Source organism: Haemaphysalis longicornis, unplaced genomic scaffold (genome assembly GCF_048455015.1).
Source record: "Haemaphysalis longicornis isolate Haplotype H1 unplaced genomic scaffold, Haemaphysalis longicornis Haplotype H1 scaffold_10, whole genome shotgun sequence".
NCBI classification, from domain to species: Eukaryota; Metazoa; Arthropoda; class Arachnida; order Ixodida; family Ixodidae; genus Haemaphysalis; species Haemaphysalis longicornis.
This window is the reverse complement of record NW_027526204.1, coordinates 2,747,484-2,772,124: the sequence shown is the minus strand read 5'-3', so window position 1 is coordinate 2,772,124 and position 24,641 is coordinate 2,747,484. Positions and strand designations below refer to the sequence as shown.

The 24,641-nt window shown below is 47.5% G+C and overlaps 1 protein-coding gene and 1 pseudogene across 1 annotated transcript in view; both read left to right on the top strand.

Moving 5' to 3' along the window:
* Positions 1-20,616, top strand: part of Pip (heparan sulfate 2-O-sulfotransferase pipe) — a 161,103-nt gene extending 140,487 nt beyond the window's left edge. Inside the window, exon 8 of the mRNA XM_077688783.1 lies at positions 18,840-20,616. Within this exon, the coding sequence (XP_077544909.1) occupies positions 18,840-18,982 (143 nt within the window). The 3' untranslated portion in view covers positions 18,983-20,616. The remainder of the gene's footprint in view (positions 1-18,839) is intronic.
* LOC144158022 (uncharacterized) lies at positions 5,323-6,073 on the top strand (annotated as a pseudogene).
* Positions 20,617-24,641: the final 4,025 nt, after the last annotated feature.

Sequence of the window (24,641 nt, the reverse complement as noted above, 5' to 3'; positions counted from 1 at the left end):
GTTGTGTGTGCGCTTATGACCGTGGAACCTTGATAAACAAACAATGCATACCCGTTTTGTCGCCCGATATCGGAAAATAGGTAAACAAATGAAGTTACGGTTTCACCGAGGCTTTCCTCCTCAACTCGTGAAGTGACGTTTCAGTAAGTCAGTAAGAAGCCAATCATAGTTCTCCCTCGTCTGCACAATATGTCGGCATAGAGCGGGCTTGCAAAGGGTCCGATAAAGCTACAACATCGGCGCCATGATGAAACTCGCCCTGAAGCTGAACGGGAGACGTCTGATCTCTGATACGACTGATCAACATGGTCCAACTTTCCGTCAACAACACCGGCGAGATGCGCAGGCAGAGGTAACCACGTTTAATCTATACTGGGCATTCGTAAACAGTTTACGCTGTTTCTACGAGTCTAAACTGTCGTTTTGCTAGCCGATATTCTTGCACAAGTTTGCCGACGTCTGTCTCACGTAGCCTGTTAAGTGAGTTGCGCGAACGTGAAACTTATGACCTGACGGGATACATAACCGTACGCTTACATGACCGAACGCTTAAAATGAGAGTTTATTACATAAACACGTTTATCGAAGGAACTTCGAGTAGTCGTAACTTAAAACCCATCCATTATTCACTCATCAAGCGCAAAAATAACTAGCGAGAAGCACCGATACAGCGCCGAGTCCCAACATCACGCAGTTCAACGATTGCTTTCCTGTTTCCTGCAATAAACAATGCTGTTAACGCTGTTTTATTGATTGTATACGCTCCGCTGTGGCTGACTGCAGAAACGCTCAACAGTAAGTTGGCGATTAAAGCTCTGGGTTAATTCGAATTTATGAAAACACGACACACTTCTGGCTCTGTCCTTCCTGCGTCTGTCCGGCGTTGTCCGCACAGCTGCGCCTCTCCTCCTCTCCTCTCTCCGATAGCGAACACTCTCTCCCAAACAGCTGTGGGTTGGCGCATCGCGCTCTCACTCCGTTGTTAGGCGCCGGTGGGCGGCGCTGCGCATGTGCAGTACTCTCTCTCTCTCTCCACGCTCTCCTCTCCTTCGGGCGCTGTGAATATAAAGCGGCATGCCGCGCTCCGACGGTCTCACTCGACGGTCGTCCGCGTTACGCTTGCACTCTCTCGCAGTACTCGTCGATTGCTTGATGCAATCGTCGAGCCCCTAACTGTGCACTTTACGGACCACAAGGCACTCATTCTCGTCTGCAATAAAGACCGTACGTGTACTGCATGTGCATTGCATGGTGAAAATGGAAAATTACGCCCACCTCCCGTTCGCGTGAGAATCCCTGGTATAAGCGTAATCGATACGATGGAAAACGCCAATGGAACCCCCCCATGAGATGCGTTGCATCACAACAGGGTTCCCGCGAGGGGAGGTGGGCGTAATTTTTATCGTAGTTCGTTGTGACGGTGTATGGTTATAGTTTCTTCAGTGGTATGGAAAGTCCCTGTGTTGAGAAGATTCATTGTGGTAGCGCTCAAGGAGATTCTTAGAGCAAGTTTCGTTGCTTTCGGGATCAGTTTGCCTCGCCTATTTTCCAAGGCTTATGTAGGGACTTGATATCTGGTGCCCGTGGTAATGAAGGCGTCCTTCAGGTGGAGCAAGTCTGCTTCATTTGGACCTTTATTTGTATTTGGAAATCTTCTCATCTTGTGTATGGTCTGCTCACACTGCTGGTTCAGAGCTCTGCGTCCGCCGTCACTTTGTATGGGGAGGCCCAGAAGTTTTATGTAGGGTTTGTGGTGTATGTCGTGGCGTAGATGTATGGTGGGGGCTTCCATAGGGGCATGTGCACCGCTAACAGTTCCGTTATTTCTCAGGAGCATTCTAGCCCTATATTGTCAGCTGCCCTTCCTGACTGCATTCAGTGCCAATCGCACGGTGTCTTGGATAGGGCCTGGGCTCCTCTTAATGGTTCAAGGTGTTATATCATCTGCGTAGGGGAAGAATTGTATCTGGAGTTTTGAATAATTCTCTGTGTACCTTCAGCACGGTAAGATTAAATAGTGTTGGAGAAAGTACGAACCCTTGGTGTATGCCCCTTCATGGCTGGGAGAATGGAGCAGTGAGATGGTCGCCAATATCAATGGTGAGGTGCCATTGAGAAAATTTCTGATGTAGTTGTACATTCTGCCTCCACAGTTACAGTATTCTAGTTTTTTGGAGCATAGCGTCATGCTCAGTGTGGTCGGGCGCCTTGTTCAGGTGAATGACTAGGATTCCTGTCAGATGTTCGAGACTGAGTTTGTTGTTTATATATACGTGGATTCGAAATAAGGCATCTTTAGTGGAGGTGGAGGGGTTGCTTCTGAACCCTCAAATAGGGTGGTAGCATCTCTTGATCTTCAAGATGCTGTTGAAGTCTTTTAAAGGGCATTCTTTCCATTACCTTCCCCCATCGGTCGTGAGTGTGGTGGCTTAGGTTGCTAAGTTTGAGGGGTTTGCTTGGTTGCTGGATGAATATCACTGTGTTACAAACAGCGCAGGAACAAGACGATAGGAAGATCACACAAACACGGCGCTGTGTTTGTTCGACCCTCCTACCGTCGTGTTCCTCCGCTGTTTGTAACTCAGTTATGTACCAACTGGCCCGCCTACAATCTGTGTTGCAGTGAATATCATTGTCCCAGCTTGCATTTTATTTAAAGCGGGCTTCCTCTTCATATATGGCTGATTTCCATGAGTAGGAGACTTCCATGCCACTTTCCGCGAGGTTTCTTAGGTGGGCTGTATCTGTTACCAAGGCCACGATGTTCGAGTTAGCTCCACGAGGCTCTGCCCAGAGATTCGGTCTGGGTTGGTTGGCGGGGGTTCACTCTCCCTGCGGCCCCGATGACAGATGTCTCAGTTTGTGTCCGTCTCTGGCGCCGTGGCGGAGCTGTTGGGGAAGGCGCTTTCTAAAGCTCGTCGCGGACCAGCGTGCTGCGTTTGGGTTCCTCTACCTTTGCGGGGGGGAGAAGCACCATCGTTCGGTTCCCCTGTTCTGAAACTGCGTATGTGCAGCAATGTCACGTTTCGCTGACCAGCCGCGCAGCGACCCGGCACCAGCACGATCCGAGCGACGGGGCAACCGGCGGAGGCCGCATCGCTAGCTGCTGCCTGCGCGCATCGCAGGCCGCTGCACAGAGCTTGTTACCGCCTGTCCGAATGTAAACACAATGTTACGTTACACACGCGAGGAAGGGGATGATGGTGTGTTGAAAAATTGTGCTTGGAATTGTGACTAGCGCTGGTAGTGAAGCGGCGAACCAATATCTGCACAACTTCCAGAAACAGAAGTCAGGAATGAGCCATTGCGGGAGAACCCCTGTCTAAAGGACGCCGTAAGCGGGCTTGCTGCGTTTATGCTTCCCTCAAACTCTCCTATTCTAAGGAAAGATTGTGCGAGCCTTCCATTCACCAGAGGACCTTCTGGCCCGTATCTGAATGGTAACAGAATGAGTTATTCAGGCCGAGCGGTCACTGCAGCGCCGGCAGTCTCGAATATGACGTCATCAGCCGACGGCCAATCGCGAAAGGCAGCCAGGGCTCGCCCTACTATCTCTTTATCACCCCTTTCTCCTCTAATCTTTATATCCCCTCGTCCCCCTTCCCACCACACTGGGTTGAATGCAGGTGAGCCCCCAGTTGGGCTCAGTAATATCCCCAGTGCACTTCCTTTTCCTTTTCACCCGAACCACCTAGAAGAAAAAGGGCTCTGACCACGCCCCGGAGCAGGAGTCGTTTGTTTTGATGAAAAAAAAAATGGTTTGGGTGTATTCACACATAAAATAAACATGTTTTTTTCATTCAGCGCCAAGAAAAGTATCATGTAATGCCCCCAACAAAGCTTTTTTGAAAAGCTCTTCACCAGCCCTTTAACTTGACTAATTTCTCAGGGAATAGAGCATCATTTGCTTCCAGACAAGGGCTGGGGGCATAAAACACCAAATCTTCCGAATAAAACAAATTAGTATTTTAACGACATGGCCCCTTTAGGCCGGAGTCTGTCTGCGTGCGGGAGTACTCAAATACGTTCATGAGTGTTCGAATTTCTCTACGTGGCTAGCGGTACGTCATCGTAGTGCTCACTGTAGCGCAGAGGGGCTAGAGTGAGCAAAAAAAAGGCTGAAGGTCACTTACAACGTGGTGAATGACCTTGAATGATCTTGCTACATCGTGTTTGCGTCTTTTTTTCTGCGCTTTCGTTTCTTTGGCATTTGACAGGCAGACAGGTCGTACATCACGCGACAGCTCCCACAGAATAGAGGTCTTTGGGGCTTGCGTGCACTTGTTACAATCACGGGCCGTCCCGCTATCCTTCCACGCCGCACGGTCCAGGCTAAGTCGTTCCCGCTCTGGTAGAGTACCGAGTTAGCGCAGTCGTAACTGAGTCGGCTCGTAGAGATGTTTATCGTCTTCGTCCAACTCTAGAGATCTGGGATCAAAGACCACATGAACCAGAATGCGTTTCTAAATATTTGTTCCCTGCCACGAGATTTTCTTCGCAGCTTCTACCGTGTTGTGGACGCCGAGAGCCAGTAGCTTCTGCGTCGAGGTGGTGGGTGGGAGATTTAGGGCTCTCTTGTAGGCTTGCCGGACAAGGGATTCTAATTGCTCCTGTTGTCGCCTGTTGATGGTGATGTAGGGTACGGTGTAAGTTACCCGGCTGATGACGAGTGCTTGTACTAGACGGGTGGTATCTTCTTCTTTAAGACCATGGCGCCTGTTTGCGATTCGGCTCATGATGCGGATGACTTGATTTGTGCTGTGCTTGAGTCGCTGAAGTGCGTCCGATCCACCGCCATCTTGTTGAAGGTAGAGTCCGAGGATTCTGATAGTCTGTTCTTGTGGAATGTCTTGATTGTCCAATGTGAGGGAGATTTGAGGAGGGTCGTATGGAATTTTTCCGCATTTTTTCTTCATCAAGAGTAGTTCCGACTTTTCCGGCGCACATTCAAGACCACTGTTGCGCGCGTACTGTTGGGCAATGTCGGCCGCACGCTGCAGGGCTTCCTGTATCCACAACACGGTAGAAGAACACGTTGCTGCACACCTCGTCAGCCAACGAGAAAGACTCCAACTGACCCCGACGGGCAGGCAGGTTCTCGAACGCTTAGGGTATCCAACACAAACTGCAGGCCATAACCACACGATGACACTCCCACACATGTATCGCGACAAAATTCACGTAAGACCTATACCTAAAAACATGCATCCTGATTACAACCAGGGGAGACGAGAAGCCCGCGCCCGTGCTCTCCCAATCAAATTTCAAAAATCCAAAGACGTGCGGTACACCGACGCAGCCAGCTACCCAGGGAGGCCAGCTATGGTCATCAGCGTTATTGATGAGGACATGCGAGAACGAACGACCGCGACAGTGAGTACACCACGCCCTTTAGAAGCAGAGGAAACGGCAATAGCACTAGCCATCACGTCAGCCCTGCGAACCAAACACTTAACAGTAGTATCCGACTCGTAAGCAGCCTGTCGCAGCTTTAGCAAAGGCCGAATATCTAAAATCGCCCATCAAATTCTGACTAAACATTCGCCCAGTCAACTACCCACAACTTCAGTAATCTGGACACCAGGACACAGCGCCCTGGACGGGAACGAACGAGCGCATGCATCAGCCCGAGCTATGATTATCCGGGCCCCGCCACCTCAGGACGACCAGTCCATATCATGATATTCTGCAACATCAGCGTTTAAGTCGCCGCTCTCTTCTTCCGCCGCACAAACACCTAACCAAAGAGGAGACAGTAGAATGGCGCCTGTTGCAGACGAACACCTACCCACATCTCAGCCTCCTCCACTCGATGTACCCCGCTGTCCATCCGTCAAATCAATGCCCACTGTGCGGGCGAGAAACAGCTACTCTTTACCACGTCACATGGGCCTGTCCCGAAACTAAGACAGTGCCCGTGAATGACAATCCAACGAGTGAACAGTGGGAAGCCGTGCTGTCCAGCTCGACCCTGGAAGATCAGCGCAGACTGGTCGAGAGGGCCCGGGCGACAGCCAAAGCTACAGGGGCTCTGGAATGAGGGCTGCTCTCACTTGGGAAGACGAAAATCTACTTTTTGCCACCAATAAAGTTTTTCCTCCTCTTCCTCCTCTTCGCAGCTAAAATACATAAACCTGGTGTTCCTTTTCACGCAATAGTAACTGAAAGAGGCGCTTGGCAGTGAGAGGTATCTGGATTTCTGCAAAGGCATTTTCACAACCTTGCTGTGTGCGAACCATTCTTCATCCCGAACTCCGATGAACTTGTGAGTTTTCTGAAGCTGTCGAATCCGGGTGCCTGCGATTTCTTCAGTATTGATGTCCAGGACCTATCTGGCCCCTGGTCCTGGACATCAATACTGAATAAATCGCAGGCACCCGGATTCGACAGCTTGAGAAAACTCACACGGCCTGCCATTTGAAGATCTTATGAAGAGTGTGCGGCTTTGTATCCCCGAAGATCATGACGAAATAAAGTTCGTAAGCACTTGTGGTGGGTCTGTCAACACCTTCGAGGAAATCCTATCGTTTTATTTGAGGTCCACGTTTGTGGAATGGAAAGAAAAGTTTTATTTCCAGAAAACAGGTGTCTGCATAAGGCCTAAAGTTGCCCCTGTTCTTACTTATCAACATATTTCTAGGAAGAATTGGCAGACAAATTGAGAAAAACTTGGGAGAGGTGGCCAGTAAGATTGTCAGATACGTCGATGATTTTCTAGTATTTGTGGAGCCTGATAGCCTCGACCAAAAGGTGACTCAGGTGTGAAGCTCGTTTCGTGGGTTACTCACAAAATCATATTAAGTTGAGTCCACGCAGAGCTTGGAGGAAATGAGACACACTGAGGCGAGCGAAAAACATTAACCATTAGTTTAATGGAGTGTCTCAGTGGTGCCGACTTCCTCACCAGGTTGGGCGGAATCGTTCGGGTCGCAGGGGTGGTCAACGTCGACGGGACGCCGACGGGCCAAGTGGGTCTCGGGGCCAGGAGACGAAGGCAGTGCGGGGCCGATGGCTCGAAAGGTCTCCCTGTCGCGGTGAATCCCAGGGCAGGAGCGGGAGGCGGTACCGGACCGGTAGTTCGGCGAGCTCGAGCTGTAGGCCGTGGCCAGGAAGGAGAGGCCGGGCACGACCGGTAGCTCGGCGGGCTCGGGAAGTAGACCGGGGCAGAAAACGTTGGCAGCGTGCAGGCTCTTGGAAGGGATGCGCTTTCGGATTTCGCCTACGGCTGCGTCCGGATCGCAAGACGGTCACCCCACATCTGACCCTGATCCTCTCCGTTCGTTCCTCTTTATCTCCTCCTCCTTCTACGTCCGAGCAGCGGCGGGGAGAAGGGGGAGAAGGGCCGGCTTCAAGCGGCGGTGGACGACGAGGCGGGCTGTGTACCCGCCAAGGGCGCGTCGAGCAGGAGAGAAGCCTGCCTCGCCCCGAGGCAAAACGAACCGTGTGTCCTTAGCGAAGCGGCCGCGCGTTCCCACGGGTAAACTTCCTGCTGCCAAAGGTCCTCCATCTGGTTCGCAGTATCCGGGGCACACACACGACGTCACACAGGTTTTGAACCTAACATAACGTTTATATAACAGACCAAGAATATTTTTATCTGTGCCACTCATTGCGATCGTAGCGGTTTCTTGATATGTTATGGTTTTATTTATTTATTTTTATTTCATATTACCCCTAAAGGCCCTGAATGAGGGTATTACATAGGGGGGGGGGGCATACACGCACTGAAACCACATGTTCAAGCAGTATTAGACAAAATAGAAAAAAGTAGAAAAGAACAAGAAAACCTGGGTTCAAAAAAAGAAGATAGAAATGAACGAGAAAAAAAAAAGAAAAGGAAAAGCAAATTTAATTCTACAAAATATGGGAGGAATACAATGTGCTAAAAATAATTTGAACGAATAAATGGATTGCGCTTGCGCAAGACGGTGACAAGGAAATTGCTCTACGGAATTAGTTAAGTACAGTTGAATACAGAAAAACGATGAAGGGCAAAAAAGAGAACAGCGATGCGTGCACAATATTGCATATCAAAAAATAGTACAATTCAAATCATCACGGTTGGCGAAGCAGTTCTTGAAATTTAGTAATGTCAGTTTGAGTTGCTATATGTGAGGGTAGATCGTTCCAGTCAGATATGGTGCGGGGCAGGAATGAGTGTGCATACAAGGACGAGTGACACAGTGGGCGCTTAACTTTGTTGGGATGATCCCTGCGTGGAAAAATGGCTGATGGAGGCTGAAAAAAATCGCTGTGAAGTGTTGGGTGGAAGTAGATTTTATGGAAAAGGGACAGACGAGCATGAGCGCGACGAACGCATAACTTATCAAGTTCAGCTCGCTGTTTTAATGTTGTGACGCTTGAAAATGTAGAATAATCAGAAAAGATGAAGCGAGCAGCACGGTTCTGTAATGACTCGAGGTTATTTGTAAGATATGATTGATGAGGATCCCAGATTGCAGAGGCATATTCTATTTTTGGACGAATAAGGGTGACATATGCAAGTCTTTTTACATGAGATGGGGCTTGTTTTAGATTACGCCTGAGTAGTCCTAAAGAGCGGTTTGCTGAGGCAAGGATAACGTTAATATGGTGGTGCCATGTTAAACCATTGCTGAAGTGAAGACCAAGATATTTATACGTGTTCGTTACTTCTATTACATTTTGACTTATAGTATAAGAAGTTGAAAAAGGGGGGGTTCCACCTGAAAACGACATTTGCTTTGTTTTGGATAAATTAAGGGGCATCAACCATGTTAAGCACCAAGAGGTAATAGTATCCAGGTCAGATTGGAGACTGCAATGGTCGGAATCAGAAGAAATGGTACGGTAAATTACAAGGTCATCAGCAAATAGGCGAACACGGGATGATACACACGAGGGAAGGTCGTTAATGTAAACTAGAAAAAGTAATGGGCCTAATACGCTACCTTGAGGGACCCCTGATGTTACATGAGCGAAAGCAGATGAGTGATTGTTGACAAATGTAAACTGAAGTCTAGAAGTGAGGAAATCTTTAATCCAAGCCAGAACGTCGGGATGTAGGTTAAATTTAGATAGCTTGAGGAGTAGTCTATGGTGAGTAACGCGATCAAAGGCTTTAGAAAAATCTAAGAACACTGCATCGACTTGCAACCCGGAGTCTACTGAAGTATATAAATCTTTAGTAAATCCGGCCAATTGGGTCTCGCACGAGTAACCTTTGCGGAAACCGTGTTGGAATTTAAAAATGGTGTCATGATCCTCCAGGTACTTAATAACTTGAGAATGTATGATATGCTCGATAATTTTTCAAATGGCGCTAGTCAGAGAGATGGGTCGGTAGTTTAGTGGTGAAGAACGATCTCCGGATTTCAAGAAGGGTGCAATTTTCCCTATACGCCAGTCATACGGGACTGAACCCTCAGATAATGACTGAGTGCTGTTGTGCTGTTTTAGTGCTGGTTCTGCTGTTTTAATGCCCTTACCCTTCGATTGTCGAGATGTACGCAGCACTTCAGATGTTGAATGCATATATTTGTGTTTCTTTTCAATAAACAAATAGTCGCGAGTTAGCGCCGTGCCGTCTATGTTTTTTTCTACTTTCGTCCCTGTTGTGTGAGCGCTTCCACCTTAAAGATGAACATGTTTCCCACTCAATTTCTAACCCAATACACTTTTTGCTCCAAGCCTGGCACACTATACTCGGTGACAACTTAAGAACGGCACCGGAAGTTGCCGCTGTGACTTATCACCGTAGCCGGATGTTTCTCCGCGCGGCGCAAGTAGAGCGCCACTGGGAATAATTTGAACATGGCGTGAGCCGTTCCCGCGATTTTTTGGACTTAATATGCTTATAAACGACTCCAGTGACGACAAACAAACTGCGTGAGACAAGGCAGACGATATCACGCATTCATAGCAAACCCCTTTCAAAACGCGCGCGCACTGACGTCATGGGTCCGGCGCTTTGGCGGAGTGATACACTACATGAGGTGGTGCCGTTCTTGAGTTGTAACCGAGTATAGTCCACATTGTGTTAGAGTATGCGCATAACTCCGACCTCCCACCCTTTCCTTCCCCCTCCGTGAGCTGTGGGAGAACCCGATTACCAGCGACCACCTGGACGGCCAGCAACTCCTGGCATTTGGGGCATCGGTCGCCCGGTCATAACTCGGATTCCCGGACTAGGCACTCCTACTTTGTGGCTTATTAAAGTTTCGTGCTGTAGCTGTTTGCCACTTTCATTGATTCGAATTGAACAGCCTTTACTGTACTTGCAGTCACAGCCTAGATTGGCACAACCGGGCACCTGCATGCAATAATGCCTGTTAACTCGCTGTTATGCCACAAAAACACAGTCACCTGTGTCCCTGAGTGCGTTTGTAACGCACTACAATGTCCCAAACAAACAAACACTCAATGCACCAAAGTGACGCATGGTTTAGGCGATAATACAGCCTACTCGCAATTAGCTTGACCTTCACGTGGCATTTGTTAGTGGTTGACATGACCCGCGCGATCAATGATAGCTGAAACTTTTGGCGAAACAAAAACCACGATCCTCTTGTTCCGTCGAAAGTGTTGCCCTATTCGACCATGTCCAATCAACTCGCCCAAGCCGGTGATTGCAATGGGTAGGCTTTAGTTGCTTTTGCCGTGGTAGCTGTGACTTGAAGGCGGCGCTGGGTGTTCACTGAAGGCAGCGTTGCGTGCACTGCGGACCTACAACTTCGGACGGGTGACATCACCTCTGTGTCCCCTTTTCGGTCACAGAGGGGACACTGAGCTCGTGTTCTGTCACGGGCGTAGCCAGAAATTTTGTTCTGGTGGAGAGGGGGTCTGATATTGGACCTCGACCTCCTCCATATAATTTTTCAAGGGATTACAAATGTGAAGAATAAATGCTAATATACTAATATATGCTAATATACAATAAACTGATAATATACAGAAGTATTAACTGAAAATACATAACTATTACTGTCAAGAACTGTCTTCTTTGAGGTCTAACAAGTTGGTCCTCAACAAGAAAACATATGTATATTCTTCTGCCACGGATGCTATCTGCGAACTCCATTCTTTCAATTCTGCTTGAACCAAGAAACGATGCGTCAGTTCGTAACAATCCTTCCTCTCCTTCTGCATAGCTATCTTTAAGGCAACAACGTCAAAGTAACATGTCTATTCTTTACACTACTGTCACTAGATAAGGTTACAGAGTATCGGCACTCTTTTCTTTGTTCCGTACCGCCGCCATGATCATTGGTCAGTTCGCATCACGTGACAATTGCTTCCACTGCGACGGTTCATGAGCGCTGCCATTTTGTTGCTTGTGCATTTTCAGTCGGTAAACTCTGGAAGACTTAGCTTGTCCCCCCTGCGCTGCGGCTGCGCGCGACTAACGTTGTTCCGAACACGAATCAAAGATAACGCGGTTAGCAGCATTTCAGCAGCTGAAGTGCGTACGAGGATGCCGTTTTGCTGTATCTTCGGCAGTGCTATTAACAAACGCCCCGAGAGAAGTTAGAAGAGGCAATCTCGCAACACTGATAAACACCAAAATGGCCGCCGTTGCTGAGTGCCGCTACTCTTATACCTTATCTAGTGACACTACTTTACACTAATGTGCGCAGCGTTTGGAACAAGCGAACACCATTATCTTCAGCCATCGATTCTTGCTCCGCTGACATCGTCATCTTAACTGAAACTTGGCTCTCTGAAAAAATAAAAAACAGTGAAATATTTGACTGTGAAAGTACTTACAACACTACAGGTATGACCGCGATATCCGTTCTGGGGGTGACGTTTTGATTGCTATCAAAGTTAACTTAAATTCATCTCTTATATTGCTATTTCTTCACCCCTAGAAATCGTCTGTGTGCGTGTGACCATTTCAGACCGTCACTTTATATTTTGCGCATGTTATAGGCCACCAACTTCTTCCCCTACATTTTGCACGGGTCTTCATGATGTCCTTAACAAATTGATTATAAGTTTTCATAACTGTCTACTGTTTGTTCTGGGGGACTTTAATTTCCCGAATATAATATGGCAGACTGACTGTGTTAATTTTAAGCCCACTTCAGCCGAGACTACTGAATTTTTAAATTTGTGCTTGGACTTCAACCTAACCCGCGAGCATACTTAAACTGGACGCGAGCATACTTAAATGGATTGAGTACTTCCTACACAACCGTACCCAATATGTCAGTGTCAACGGTTACCAATCCAACCTTCACCCAGTGACGTCCGGTGTGCCACAGGGGTCAGTTTTAGCCCCTCTCCTGTTTCTCATATATATATTAATGATCTTCCTGAATCTGTTTCTTCTTCCATACGGCTGTTCGCTGATGATTGCGTAATATATAGACAAATTACTAACTAATCCGATGTCTCTTGCCTTCAATCTGACCTTAACAACATATCTACATGGTGTGACCGCTGGATGATGAAACTTAATACTTCCAAGTGTAAATCGATGAGAATTTCACGGAAGACTAATCTTCATGACCCTGCTTATTCTCTGAATGACTTGCCTTTATCCCCCGTCAAGAGTTACAAATACCTTGGTGTCTACATTACTAATGACCTCACCTGGCACACTCACATTCAGCACATAACCAACAATGCCAACCGGATGCTTGGTTTCATTCGTCGAAACTTTTCTCTCGCCCCTACCGCACTAAAATTGTTGCTTTATAAAACGCTAGTACGGTCATACGCACCATCAGTTTGGGATACACCAAGTAACACGCTCATTTCCACACTCGAATCACTCCGGAATCGCGCAGCACGACTTATACTTTCAAATTATTCCCGTTTAGCTAGTGTCACGCAAATGAAATCTTCATTACATCTTCCAGATCTTTCGTCCCGCCGACAACTATCCCGTTTATCACTCTTTCATAAAATGTTTTATACCAATGCAATCCTTAAAGAAAGTCTTTTCACTCGTCCCAGCTACCTATCATCTCGCATAGACCACGGTTTGAAAGTTGGCATACCCCAATGCAGGACTAACCTTTTATATGATTCTTGTGTACCCAGAACCAGCAGGGACTGGAACCACCTTCCGGCCTCTGTTGTATCACAGATCATTTCACTTTCAAAAACGCACTTCTTGGCTGTATAACTTGAGATTGTTTGCCATTTTCATCCATTTCTTGCTTGTTACTTGATTATTATTTTTTTTGTACTTTGTACCCGGTCCTCTCTGTAACGCCTGAATGGCCCTGAGAGTATTTAAATAAATAAATAAATAAATAACCCAGCTTGCCCACAAACCAACCCGAGTCACTCCAGCGTGTTCTAACACACTTGACTTAGTGCTGTCCACTACGACCGACGTAGTTTCGCCCTTAACGTATCTTCCTGGAATAAGAGAAAATTATTTGCTGCAGTTTCATTTAAAATCCCGCTTTTCATACACGAAAAAGGCTAAAACAATTCGCGATTATTCCAAAGCTGATCTTGCGGCAATTACCGAACAAATGGGACGTTTTATGGATTAAATGATGCCTGATTTCGATGAGCGAACACTGGAGCAAAACTGGTCTCTTTTTAAGTGCGAACTGTTATTCCTAATCGAAAATTATGTTCCCCAACCACAAGTACGATGTAATCCCCAGTCACCTTGGTTTACGGCGGCCTCGCGCCGTCTTTGTAACAAGAAAAAACGGTTATATCGTTCGGCAAAAAAGAAATGAACAATTTGAATCGTTGGTGCGACTATAACCGCATCAATGAAGAGTACTGTCGCGCCATTTCACAGGCTAAGCAAACCTTTTTTAACGTTACATTGCCATCATACTTACAAGTTGATCCACGTAAATTTTGGAATGTCGTTCGTGGCAATACACCAGGCACAATACAGTTGTCCCAACTGAACACCCCTGTTCAAAGTGACCAGTGTTGCACAGTTTTTAATTAAGTCTTCGCTTCATTTTTTCATGACGCGGCACCAGTGCATTTTCCACCTACTACGACAGTTCCCGCTACTCAAATGGATACGATTATTATATACTGGGTTGGAATTGGGAAATTAATTGGTAATTTGAAAACATCCTCGTCTGCGGGTTCGGATGAAATCGATTCTAAAATTCTGAAATGTACTGAACTGTATTCATCAATTTGTCTTTCTAGGATATTTCAACAATCATTACACTGCTTATTTCTGCCAAGCGACTGGAAGGTGGGGAAGGTGGTTCCGGTTCACAAGACAGGTAACACACATTATCCGGAAAACTACCGTCCCATATCTCTAACCAGCATTGCCTGTAAGATTCTTGAGCATATAATATATTCCCACCTAATAGATTTTCTTGAGACCAACTCTTTTTTTAACAACAGTCAGCACGGCTTTAGGAAATCTTTCTCCAGTGAAACACAACTAGCTTGCTTTACTAACGACCTGTTTTCTAACACTGACCTAGGATTTGACACTGATTCATATTTACCGACTTCGCTAAGGCCTTTGATACCGTTTCCCATAACCTACTAATCCATAAACTTAGTTCTCTTAACAATGACCCGCCAGTACTAGGCTGGATTAAAAACTTCCTTGCTAATAGAACCCAATACGTAATTGCTAACACCTCGTCTTCTGCACCCCTTGCGGTAACCTCAGGCGTGCCGCAAGGGTCGGTTCTGGGTCCTCTACTTTTTCTTGTCTATATTAATGATCTTGCTTTCTGTGTGAAATTTTCAACTATTCGACTTTTCGCTCGACATTTCAACTCGTAAAATTACTGACTTAAAGAGGTCCTGAAATACCTTCCGCTGATGCATGGATGTACATGTACCCAAATAAAGCAATGTATTTGCAATCTCCTCCCGCAAGAATTTTGTTAAAGCGATGAGTATTAGCTGAGAAATCGTAAATCAAAAACCGCGCATTATCGTCGCTCCGCGTTTCCTCCTCCTTTCGACTTACTCTCCGCTGTTGACGGCGCGCGAGCCTTGCCTCCCATGATGCTGCGCTCCGCAGCGGTGACGTACTTCCGCTATTGCGCTGCTCAGACTGTCGTCTGCTACGGGCAAGCTTTGTGGACACCATGAATCCCTCAAGGCTGGAAAAGCGAACGAAAAATCTGGCCGCATGTATGCGGCGGCCTGGCCTTGCCCTTTCGCGGTGTACGTTGCTGGCGGCACATGACTTTTTATCGGCGGCGAACTCGCAGCCGCACGGGGAGGGTCGTGCGCTCGTTCCCTTGATGCACCGCGCACTGTTTATCCAAAAAGCGCCGTATCAGATGTGGCCCGCTGGTGCCGGGTCTTATTTTGCGGCGGTGGTAATTCCTGCCGGCGGCATGTGAAAAAGAAACATTAAACCGATACAGAACCCGTGCACAAAACGCTTCAATCATGTGACCAGTTCAGCTTGGGGCGACGCGTGGTGGAGAGCCGCAACGTTGGGAAAACATGCTCCGCCGTGGCTCTGAGCTTTCTAGCGCTGGAGCGAGCGTTATTTCTTTGACAATCTCAAACATCGGTTGCCTTGGCAACAAGGCACAAACCGCTCCAGAAGTCAGTTACGGTTGCGTGATCTCGGTTCAGCTTGGGGCCCCACTTCGTGACATGTGGGCACTGCCGGCGTACCACTCACTCCCATTGGGAAGTGCGAGATGCGTTTGGCAATACAGGAGGCGATGGTGTGTGTGTTGTGGACGCCTTTGTTTCGCGATGAAATGCGACGTTGTGGTTCTGAGGGTGGATAGTGCTTCCCATGGTCTGGATTTTCTTTCTCGAGCGACGTACGACTCAACCTCGCATGGGGTATGTGCAGTGTGCGTGGCTAAAAGCCATCGGCTTGTGCGCCAGAGTTAAGTGACTTGCTGTTCGTCCCCGCAAAGCGCGTGCGAGGTGAGTATCGAATTTACGACGGGCAGGAGGCAACCCATCCCCCGTCAATCGTGGTTCAGACTTTCAACGCATGTTGTGACGTTGTGTTCGTTAGACACGCATCTCTGGATTGTTTTGAAGTTGAATAAAATGTATGCGCCAAACCCGGGCATTCGGCTCAGGGCGTTCTCTGCGATTGCACGAAAGAAGTGCCACGGGGCTTCAACGCTTTCTTTATGGAACGTACTCAGGTAACAGAATATCCATGTCGTGTTATGGACGTGTTGCATTCAATACAAACGGTTAAGCGTTTGTTTTACACTTGTTTCGTTCGTCGTAAAATGCCCAAGCACTCCGGCACTCCGCTGGCAGATCAGCCGGCGAGCTGACGCTGAGCAGACGACTCATCTCTTTGCCGGAAGTGCGTGAAAAAGCCGCCCAATAGCAGGATGTCTAGCTCATGACGAACATCTGGGAATCGATGATGTAGATATGTGAAGATGGCGGCGTCCAAAAAAACGAAGGAAAGGGTGAGGAAAAAACGACAAACTTTGCAAAAAAAGTGTGAGCTTTCCGCTGCGCGTAAAAGAGTAATACTTGGCACAGAGGACGTTGACGACCCAATCTAACGGTTGCGCTAGTTCATTTAGTGTTCTCAAAATGCCTTTCAGGGCCCCTTTAAGTGACTCTAACAAACTTTAACAAGACATGGTGTATCTATCGTGGTGTAACAAGTGGTCTATGAAACTTAACCAAATGCATGCATTTATCGCAGCCCACTAATGTTACTAATCTGAATTCATACCTACTCAATGATAGCCTTCTCTCAGTTGTCTCTTCTTACAAATATCTTGGACTAAACATCACCAACAACCTATCCTGGCACATGCATGTCGATATTATATGCAGCAATGCTAACCGCATGTTGGGCTGGTTGCGTCGGAATTTCTCGTCTGCGCCATCATCTCTGAAGCTAACACTCTACAAAACATTAGTTCGCTCCAAACTAGAATACGCATGCGCCATTTGGGACCCGTCTAATCACCCTCGTTAACAGGATTGAAGCCATCCAAAATCGCGCAACACGTTTTATCTTATCCAACTACTCCCGATATGCTAGTGTGACTTCAATGAAAACAACACTTAAATTGCCAGAACTTTTTTTCCGTCGTAGATGCTTCCGCCTTCCACTTTTCCATAAAATATACCACCACAACCCTTTCTTGAAAGAACAGCTTATCACCCCAACATTTCATCTCGCGTTGACCACCGTTTCAAAGTTTGTGTGCCGTCTTCTCGTACTAAACTTTGCAGGAATTCATTCATCCCAAGCACAAGCAAAGAATGGAACCACCTTCCCGCCACCACCGCCGCCATCCTGGAAACAAACATTCAAAACCATCATTCATGAAACGCCATGTTGAAAGATTTCTTTGTACCTTGCACATTTTTTGAGCATGTTTGTTCACCCACTCCTTTCTGTAATGCCTTCGGGCCTTGAAAGTATGTTAAATAAATAAATAAATAAATAAATAAATAAATAAATAAATAAATAAATAAAACATTTCAGCAAGAAATTTATTCGCATGTACGTTCCGAGAATTGTGGCAAAATCGGTATCACTGCTTACAATTTTCTGTTTCGTCTACATATAAATGTAGAATAAATATAACCAAGTGCTCAACAAACATAGAAGCAAAATACATATAAGTAAAGAACTGATTCATCTGAAGCTAACAAAGCACGGTGTGGACATTAATATGGGAAGAGCACCGAACAAACAACTTGTGGGTACACGTTTTATTTTATTGTCGGTTTGTCATCCAAGAATTTCTTTTTTTCAATTTTTGCAGACATTCGACTGCTAAGGACAAATCTTAACAACGGTTTTTTTATACCAATATATATTAGGTATGAGCCGCTTGTGCTGTGGATAACTGCACAAAATTATTCACACAAAAATACGTCAAATTGTACAGTTGTGGTGAAAAAAGCGACAATAGTATATTTTGATCGAGGCATCAGAAGCGCCACTGGCGACAAAGTGTACATTTATACAGAAAGCCCGTTCTACGTGTTGCGAAGTTACCTGAGAATTTGCTGCTGCGGCGCCGCTCGTGCGGCAAAACGACCAATATTTGTATATGTGGCAACATATCGTTTTGCCGCACAAACGGCGCCGCACGAGCGGCGCTGCTGCAGCAAATTCGCAGGTAAATTCGCAACATATAGAGAGGGGGAGCGACGAAGTCTGAAGTCATTAGTGCACTGGTTTTGGGCGGGGAGCCTGATTGCATGGAGGCACTGAAGCAGCCACGCCTGCGCTTTCGCCCGCGAATCTCTCCTGGTTTGTTCTGAGCAGCGACTCTCCATCGCGTCGCGGAGCGCGAGCTCGCAGAACACGCCCCTTGGATGAAGGCTGTGCATAATAGTTAGGGAATCTAGGAGGGAAAGGGGCCATCAAGGGACATTAGCTGCGCTTTCTGGACATGATTCCTGGGGTTCTAGACAAAATCCTAGGGTGGTTTCCGGCGCAGGTGGTTGGTTTTGTCGCCGTGCAAGACAGCGCGGCAAAATGTCGGGGTGGGGGAGGGGTGCTGAAGCCCCACAGCCCCCCACCTCCCTACGCCCCTGCGTTGTTTGTTTGTCCGCGCGTTTCGATGGCGCGAATTACGGCGCAAAGTTTACGGTGGGCGAGAAATGTCAACACGAAAGACTTTTCAGGCCCGTGCCTCAGCAAGGACAATGCGGTGCGGGGTTTTTAAGCTTTGCAGGTTTCTTGATAGGCTCCGTACTAGACGCAAGCTTGTCTCGAGCATCTCTCGCTACTTTTTCGTATGTGCGTGTTCGTGTGTTCCTCCGTTGTTTTTTTTGTTTTTTTTTTTCATTTCATTATTACCACTTTCTGAATTTAACCCTTATCACATACTGCTCACCAACCATCATCTGTGTAGCAAGCCGAGCATTGTTCGGGGCTGACCTCTTCGGTCTCATTAAACAACCCTCTCTCTCTGCAGGCCTGCACGCAAACTGTAACCTGCGCCGGCCCAGAAAGGTGGAACGGTCAACGCGGAAACTGCTGAAGCGAAAGCTGAGCCTCGAGTTCCAGCTCTACGAATTCGTCCGCCAGCGACTTCACGCGCAGTGGCAGGCATCCTAGTAGTGCAGGCGTGCAGGCTGCACACGAGAGCCGCTGCTGCTACCAGAGTCCCTCTGACCCTGAGCGGTGAGCGCGACAACGGGCGACGCTGCAATAAGCGATTGCGTCGGGTGCCCGGATGCACGCGCTCTCCGCCGCATGGAAACTCAATGCTGCGTGTTTCCGGGCATACAGTTTCATACAATAACAACTGGAGGGGAATCTGGCGCTGCGATCGTACGCCTCCATTAAAGTGTACTACACTCTACCTCAATTAGAGTGTACTAGAAGTTTTAGAGTGGCCCTACCGGCCTCCCGGAGAGGTGCTCGTTTCGCGCAGAAAATAGCGGCGGCGCTGTGGTCAACGACAACTGAAAGCGAAAGCGGCGGCTGGCCGCGCGCACGGCCGCGCGCGGGTCAGGAAACACTGCTGCTTTACGCGCCGAGCGCTCGAACTTTGTTCTGCGGGTAGTCCAATTGTTTAAATATACTGTAGGTACAGTGGACTGGGGGTAACGAAATGAAAAAAAAAACGCTGCAGCTCATTCTGCGTTAGTTTCGCCTTTCCCGCTCGACAACAACAAGGAAAATTACGGATTTTCCTTTGCAGCATTCGTACCGGATTGTAAATAAAGTAATTGCAGCGACATTTTCGCTTTTTCAATTTCTCATAAAAAAGTATTTTGTGTCAAATTGCCTGGCATGATCCAGTTCGTGATTGCTTTATGATTGTGTCCTTATTGCGCTGCTTGATGGAAATAGTTGGTCGACGCAAAGGACATGAAAAAATATATGTAGACTGGGTTGATAGCTCCTCAGATGAATTTTTTATTTATTGTGTTGCAATTTACGCTCGGACTGCAGTTATGTGGGTTAAGATCATAAGTTGCGTTTGTTTTTTTATTGCGTGAGTTGTTATTAAAGCAGTATTTAAGCAGTGGCCCGCTTGGGATAATTATGGGTCACCTTGGTGGCCGATCAGAAAATGAGACGCGCAAGCGAGGTATCCTTTTAACTAAAAAGGGGTTAGCCCAGCGGTTAGCTCAGATGTCCCAATGACCGTCTTTCATAAAACTATTCCCGCAACGTTCTATTAATCGCACCACCTTTCACCTGATTAGGTCAAGAAAGGAGTTGAATCAAATTAACACAAATTTAATTCACAAGTATGCTAATGGTACAATTACACGCACATAAAACAAATGCAAAACATAGACCAGAAAGTATATTGACCGCGACAACAATGAACTCCCAGATGGCGCGTGACAACAGCGCTCTTGACAACAACAATGACAACAGCGTTCTTGAACCTCTATAGGTTCAAGAACGCTAACATGGAGGTTCAAATAAACGGAACTGGAACAAAATACACATTTTGTTTTCATTTTCGATAGCCCAGAAAATGAAATGTAACGCGGGAAATCATGCACAAAGTCTACACAGGTAAAGGTTTAGGAATAACGCTTACATGGAGGTTTAAATTGACATTTTTGGCCAGCGCATTTTCATAACTTGCCTGCGATCATTAGCGACGGCTAAGTTTAAGGTGTTGCTTCCACCTTCGCATGTAATCACGGAACTTGATTAAACCTTTCATATAGAAATGAATCCGTGTCACAATGTATACAGAACCCAACCAAATTTGCTGTCAAGGTCTCACGTGCTGGTCGCAACCAAATTAAGGACTGCGGCACATCCATAACGCTGTCATGGTGGAGCTCCTTGTTGCTGAAGCAACTGGTAAAAACGTCCTAAAGATCGCTAATAAACTTTCAAAAATGCACCCCCCCCCCCCCCAAATACAAGAGGTAGTAAACACAGCGGCATCTTCCCCTGGCATGCAGGATTGGTCATGCAGACTTGGCACTTCGTTTTCAGTACACACTTCATTATCAAGTGCCTGCAATATGCGACATAGCAGGTTAATAAAATCATTAAGAAAGCCCACTAACGACAGTACAAGCATCAACGGCAGGGGTAGCCCAGAAGAAGGCTCTTGGTATTTTTGTTCCAAATGAGAACGTAAAAAAACATTAAACTTTTTGCAGCCTATATAGAATGTGTGCCCGCCGCTTTTGCTTCATGCGCAGAGTCAAGAAAGGGAAGGGAAAAACATTCCTTGTGCCTGTCCGTAAAATTAATCCCTCGTTAACTCGAACTCTGCTATCTGAAAACACCTTCTCGAAACTATTTCTCGCCGTGTGTTTACCCCCCATAGGCGCTAAGCATTAGCCCGCTTTGTCTCGAAACGTTTTTTCGGAGGACCGCGGATGTCTCTAAATACTGGCAGAGAGGACACAAGGCAAAGTCCGCTGCAGGCAGCTGATAAGGTCCCCGTTCGAATGATTACTCCCGCCGAACGCGGTCGTGAAGTGCAAGTTTAAGCGTGCTACGCGTCCCCGTTACCGGAATGCTGTCTGGCGCGTACATCATTGCTGTGGACGACGCAGCTGATCATGCGGACGAGGAGGAGCCTCCAGAAGTGCGTGCGTACAACGGTAGAAACAACATACATGCTGCGTCTGCTTTGTAACAAGGTAGAATGTAGCGGTGGTGACCACCAGTTCATGCGATGCATTGAGAAGCTCGGGTACGCTTTTCTGGGGTGCAGATGCGAACGCGAAACAGCCGAGCGCAACACAGTTCTTTCTTCTACAATAATAAAAGTTTCTTTTTCCTGCGAATTATTTTACCTTCATTACGAAATCTCCCCTGTGAAATAGTGTTTTTGTTAGCACCACTAGCTGTTATTTCAGGGACCTGGCTACAAATTTTCTGCATTTGACTTAACTCGAAACTATGCGCTTATCTCAAAATTTTCAGCTAATTTTACGACTTTGAGTTAACGAGAGGTTACTGTATATCAACAAATAACGTTTTCAGAAAACGCATAAAAAATGAGAAAGTATCGTTCAAGCGGCGTCATAACGTTTCTGCGTCTACTTTCTAAATCAGCTGACCGAAGGTGCAGGTTCGATTCCCGGCGGCGGCGGGGCCGCTTTTGTGATGGAGGATAAAAGCAAAAAACGCGCGTGTCTTCGAGATTTCGGCGCACGTTAAAGATCCCCAGGTGGTTAAAATTAATCCGAAGCCCCCCAGTACCGCTTGCCTCATCGCCTGTGTAGCGCCGGCGCGTTAAACTTCATAATCCAAAATAAATCAGCTTCGAAAGCGCAAAACACCGCCGCGAGCAACGCAAATTTTTCCGCGCGCAGACTTGGAGCTGGTGCCGGGGAGCGCCGGGGAGCGCCGGCTGTTCAGTTGTCGACGACAGCAGCGCCGCCGCTATACCAGTTTTATTTTCTGCGCGAAAGTCGACCGGGCGGAGCAATGGGAGAGGCCGCCGCTCGGGCCACTCTAAAACTTCCAGTACACTCTACCTCAATAGGCGTGATGGATTCGGATTGGCGCTCGATGGCTTGTGAAAGTTACTATGGATTGCAGGCAGTTTCGTTTTCGTTTTGGAATACATGAACGCATTTGCCTACGCGGGGTGTTGGAAGAAGCTATCAAAAATACGTTTCTCCTTGAACTGCATGCCGCGCGCGCACTGACGCCGCCGTTAGTGGAATGTTTTATAACCATAGTTGCGAATTGGGTGGGTTATCAATTCATTACCGGCACAGCGAGCACGAAAACACAAATGATGGCGGTCTGTGCGGCAGGTTGTCTGAGAATTAGGAGTTGCGGCGCTGCTCATTCGGCAGAGCAATGTATTTTCGAAGCTGACGACGGTTGCGAATCGCTTGGAACTTCCGTGCGAACGCGGGCTCCTTGACGCAGCTTGATGAATTTAATTCAGGCGAGAATAACTTCTCCAAAGGTAATCGGTTTCCTTTTTTTTCATGAGCCCAAAACTTTTCTCTTGGTGTTACAAACCACCAGCGCCGAAACTTTTACAAGTAGTTTTTAAAGTCCGCGTCCTGCTGTAGTTGGCGGCAAATGGCAAACCTGCTCCACAAACCTCCTCGACTCCGCGTCTGCTGTTTATTTAAACTCCCGGTTTTATTTCGTACAAAACCAGTTTTTGGTCACTAACTTTCTTGTTCTTCATGTAATTTACAAACGGAGAAGCGGGCAATAAGAGTTTTTTTGTTAAAAAACACCATTTGCGCAGTCATAGGCCCGTTTCGATCCTACGCAATCCGGTTCCAGAACTACCCATCATTCCCATTGAAGCGTAAGCGCCGCTGGCCCCACTTTCCCCTCTATTTATTATTGTATGAAACTCTATGCTTCCGGGCACGTAACGATTGCGTGACGTCGGTACAGCGGCTGCAGCGTCGGCTTAGAGACTGTCGCATTCGTCGTCGGCTTCACTCGGGCTCACTCCCATCGTTCAGGAGCCACATATCTGGAACGAGCAGCTGCGGGGGCCAATTTAACACCACGTACTGTACACAGATGCAGCAGTAACAGGCACAGCAGCAGGTACAGCGTACGCTGACATCCAGGGGAAATTACGGCATCAGCAATGCATCCCAACCTACGGAGCCCCTCTGGGCCGAACCCGCAGCCACTGCCACTGCCCACCCACCCTGCCCCACGAAGCAGGCGCACTCAGAAAGCGCTTGCCACGACCCATGGCACAGGCCGCCAACGACGGCATCAAGGGGACGGTGACAGTGTACTCGATGTTGAGAGGAAAGGCGAAGACGGCGAGCTTGTATAAAACACCGTAGCCAGAAGAAGACGAAGTGGAATGGAGGCGGTGCCATATGGCCCCGGGTACAGTTCCCCAACACTGGGCACATGGGTAGGTAACGAAACAGCTACCCGAGAAGCTGCAGTCCGGGCTCCTGGCACCCTCGAACCAAACCAAACAGCACGAGAACTCCGCTGGAAAGAGGGAGGGAGCTTCCCCGTTAGCCCTGCGGCGCCCCCTAAGGGAGGAGCATGCGTACTCTCTTAAAACCGGCACAGGAAGCGACTTGGCAACGCACTGCAAGGCCTGCAAGGCCTGTAAGTGCTCCCCGCGTTTGGGAGACACTAAGGTACTCAAGAGGTTTCGCGACACACGTGCACGCGAAATCTATGAGGCATGGGAGATCGCCCAGCGTGGCGCAGATTGCGTGAGCACTCCTTCCGTAGCTCTGTATCAGAAAGAACTTGTGTGCTTGAACATGTAATTTCGAGTTATCTTTGCATAGCAGATGCGCCTGTAGTTTGTTTGTGTTTCTTTTTCTTTTTTCACGCGCGGGTGTGACGTCATTGCATTTTTACTTTATATTTCCGCAAGCAATAAAATATTGCTCAGTTGATAGTCAGCGCTCGTGTCTGTGTCTTTTTCTCTCGCTGTCCTCGTTTAAAGCGCTGTTTCAGAGTTTAATTATGAACCAACTAGCTCAAACCCAAACTTTCGCTAAACTTTAGTTTGACAAGACAAGCTCGGACAGACACCTTGGATACTCGATCCAGCTAGACTACACAAGATATGGGGAAATGCTGACGTACAACCCCCTATTTGTTGTTCCACATGTAACGTCAAACCAAGGTCACATCCTCTGGCACTTCAAACACGCCCCACAAAAGATGGCTGACCGCAACAAGCACCACCGAAAAACAAAGGCATAGACAAATGAAACGCGATCATGAGAATATGACCCGTGGGGTCTCTCTACCTCACAATATGCATAACCTTAGCTTTGCACAAGGCACTCATGCACACTGCGAGGAACCA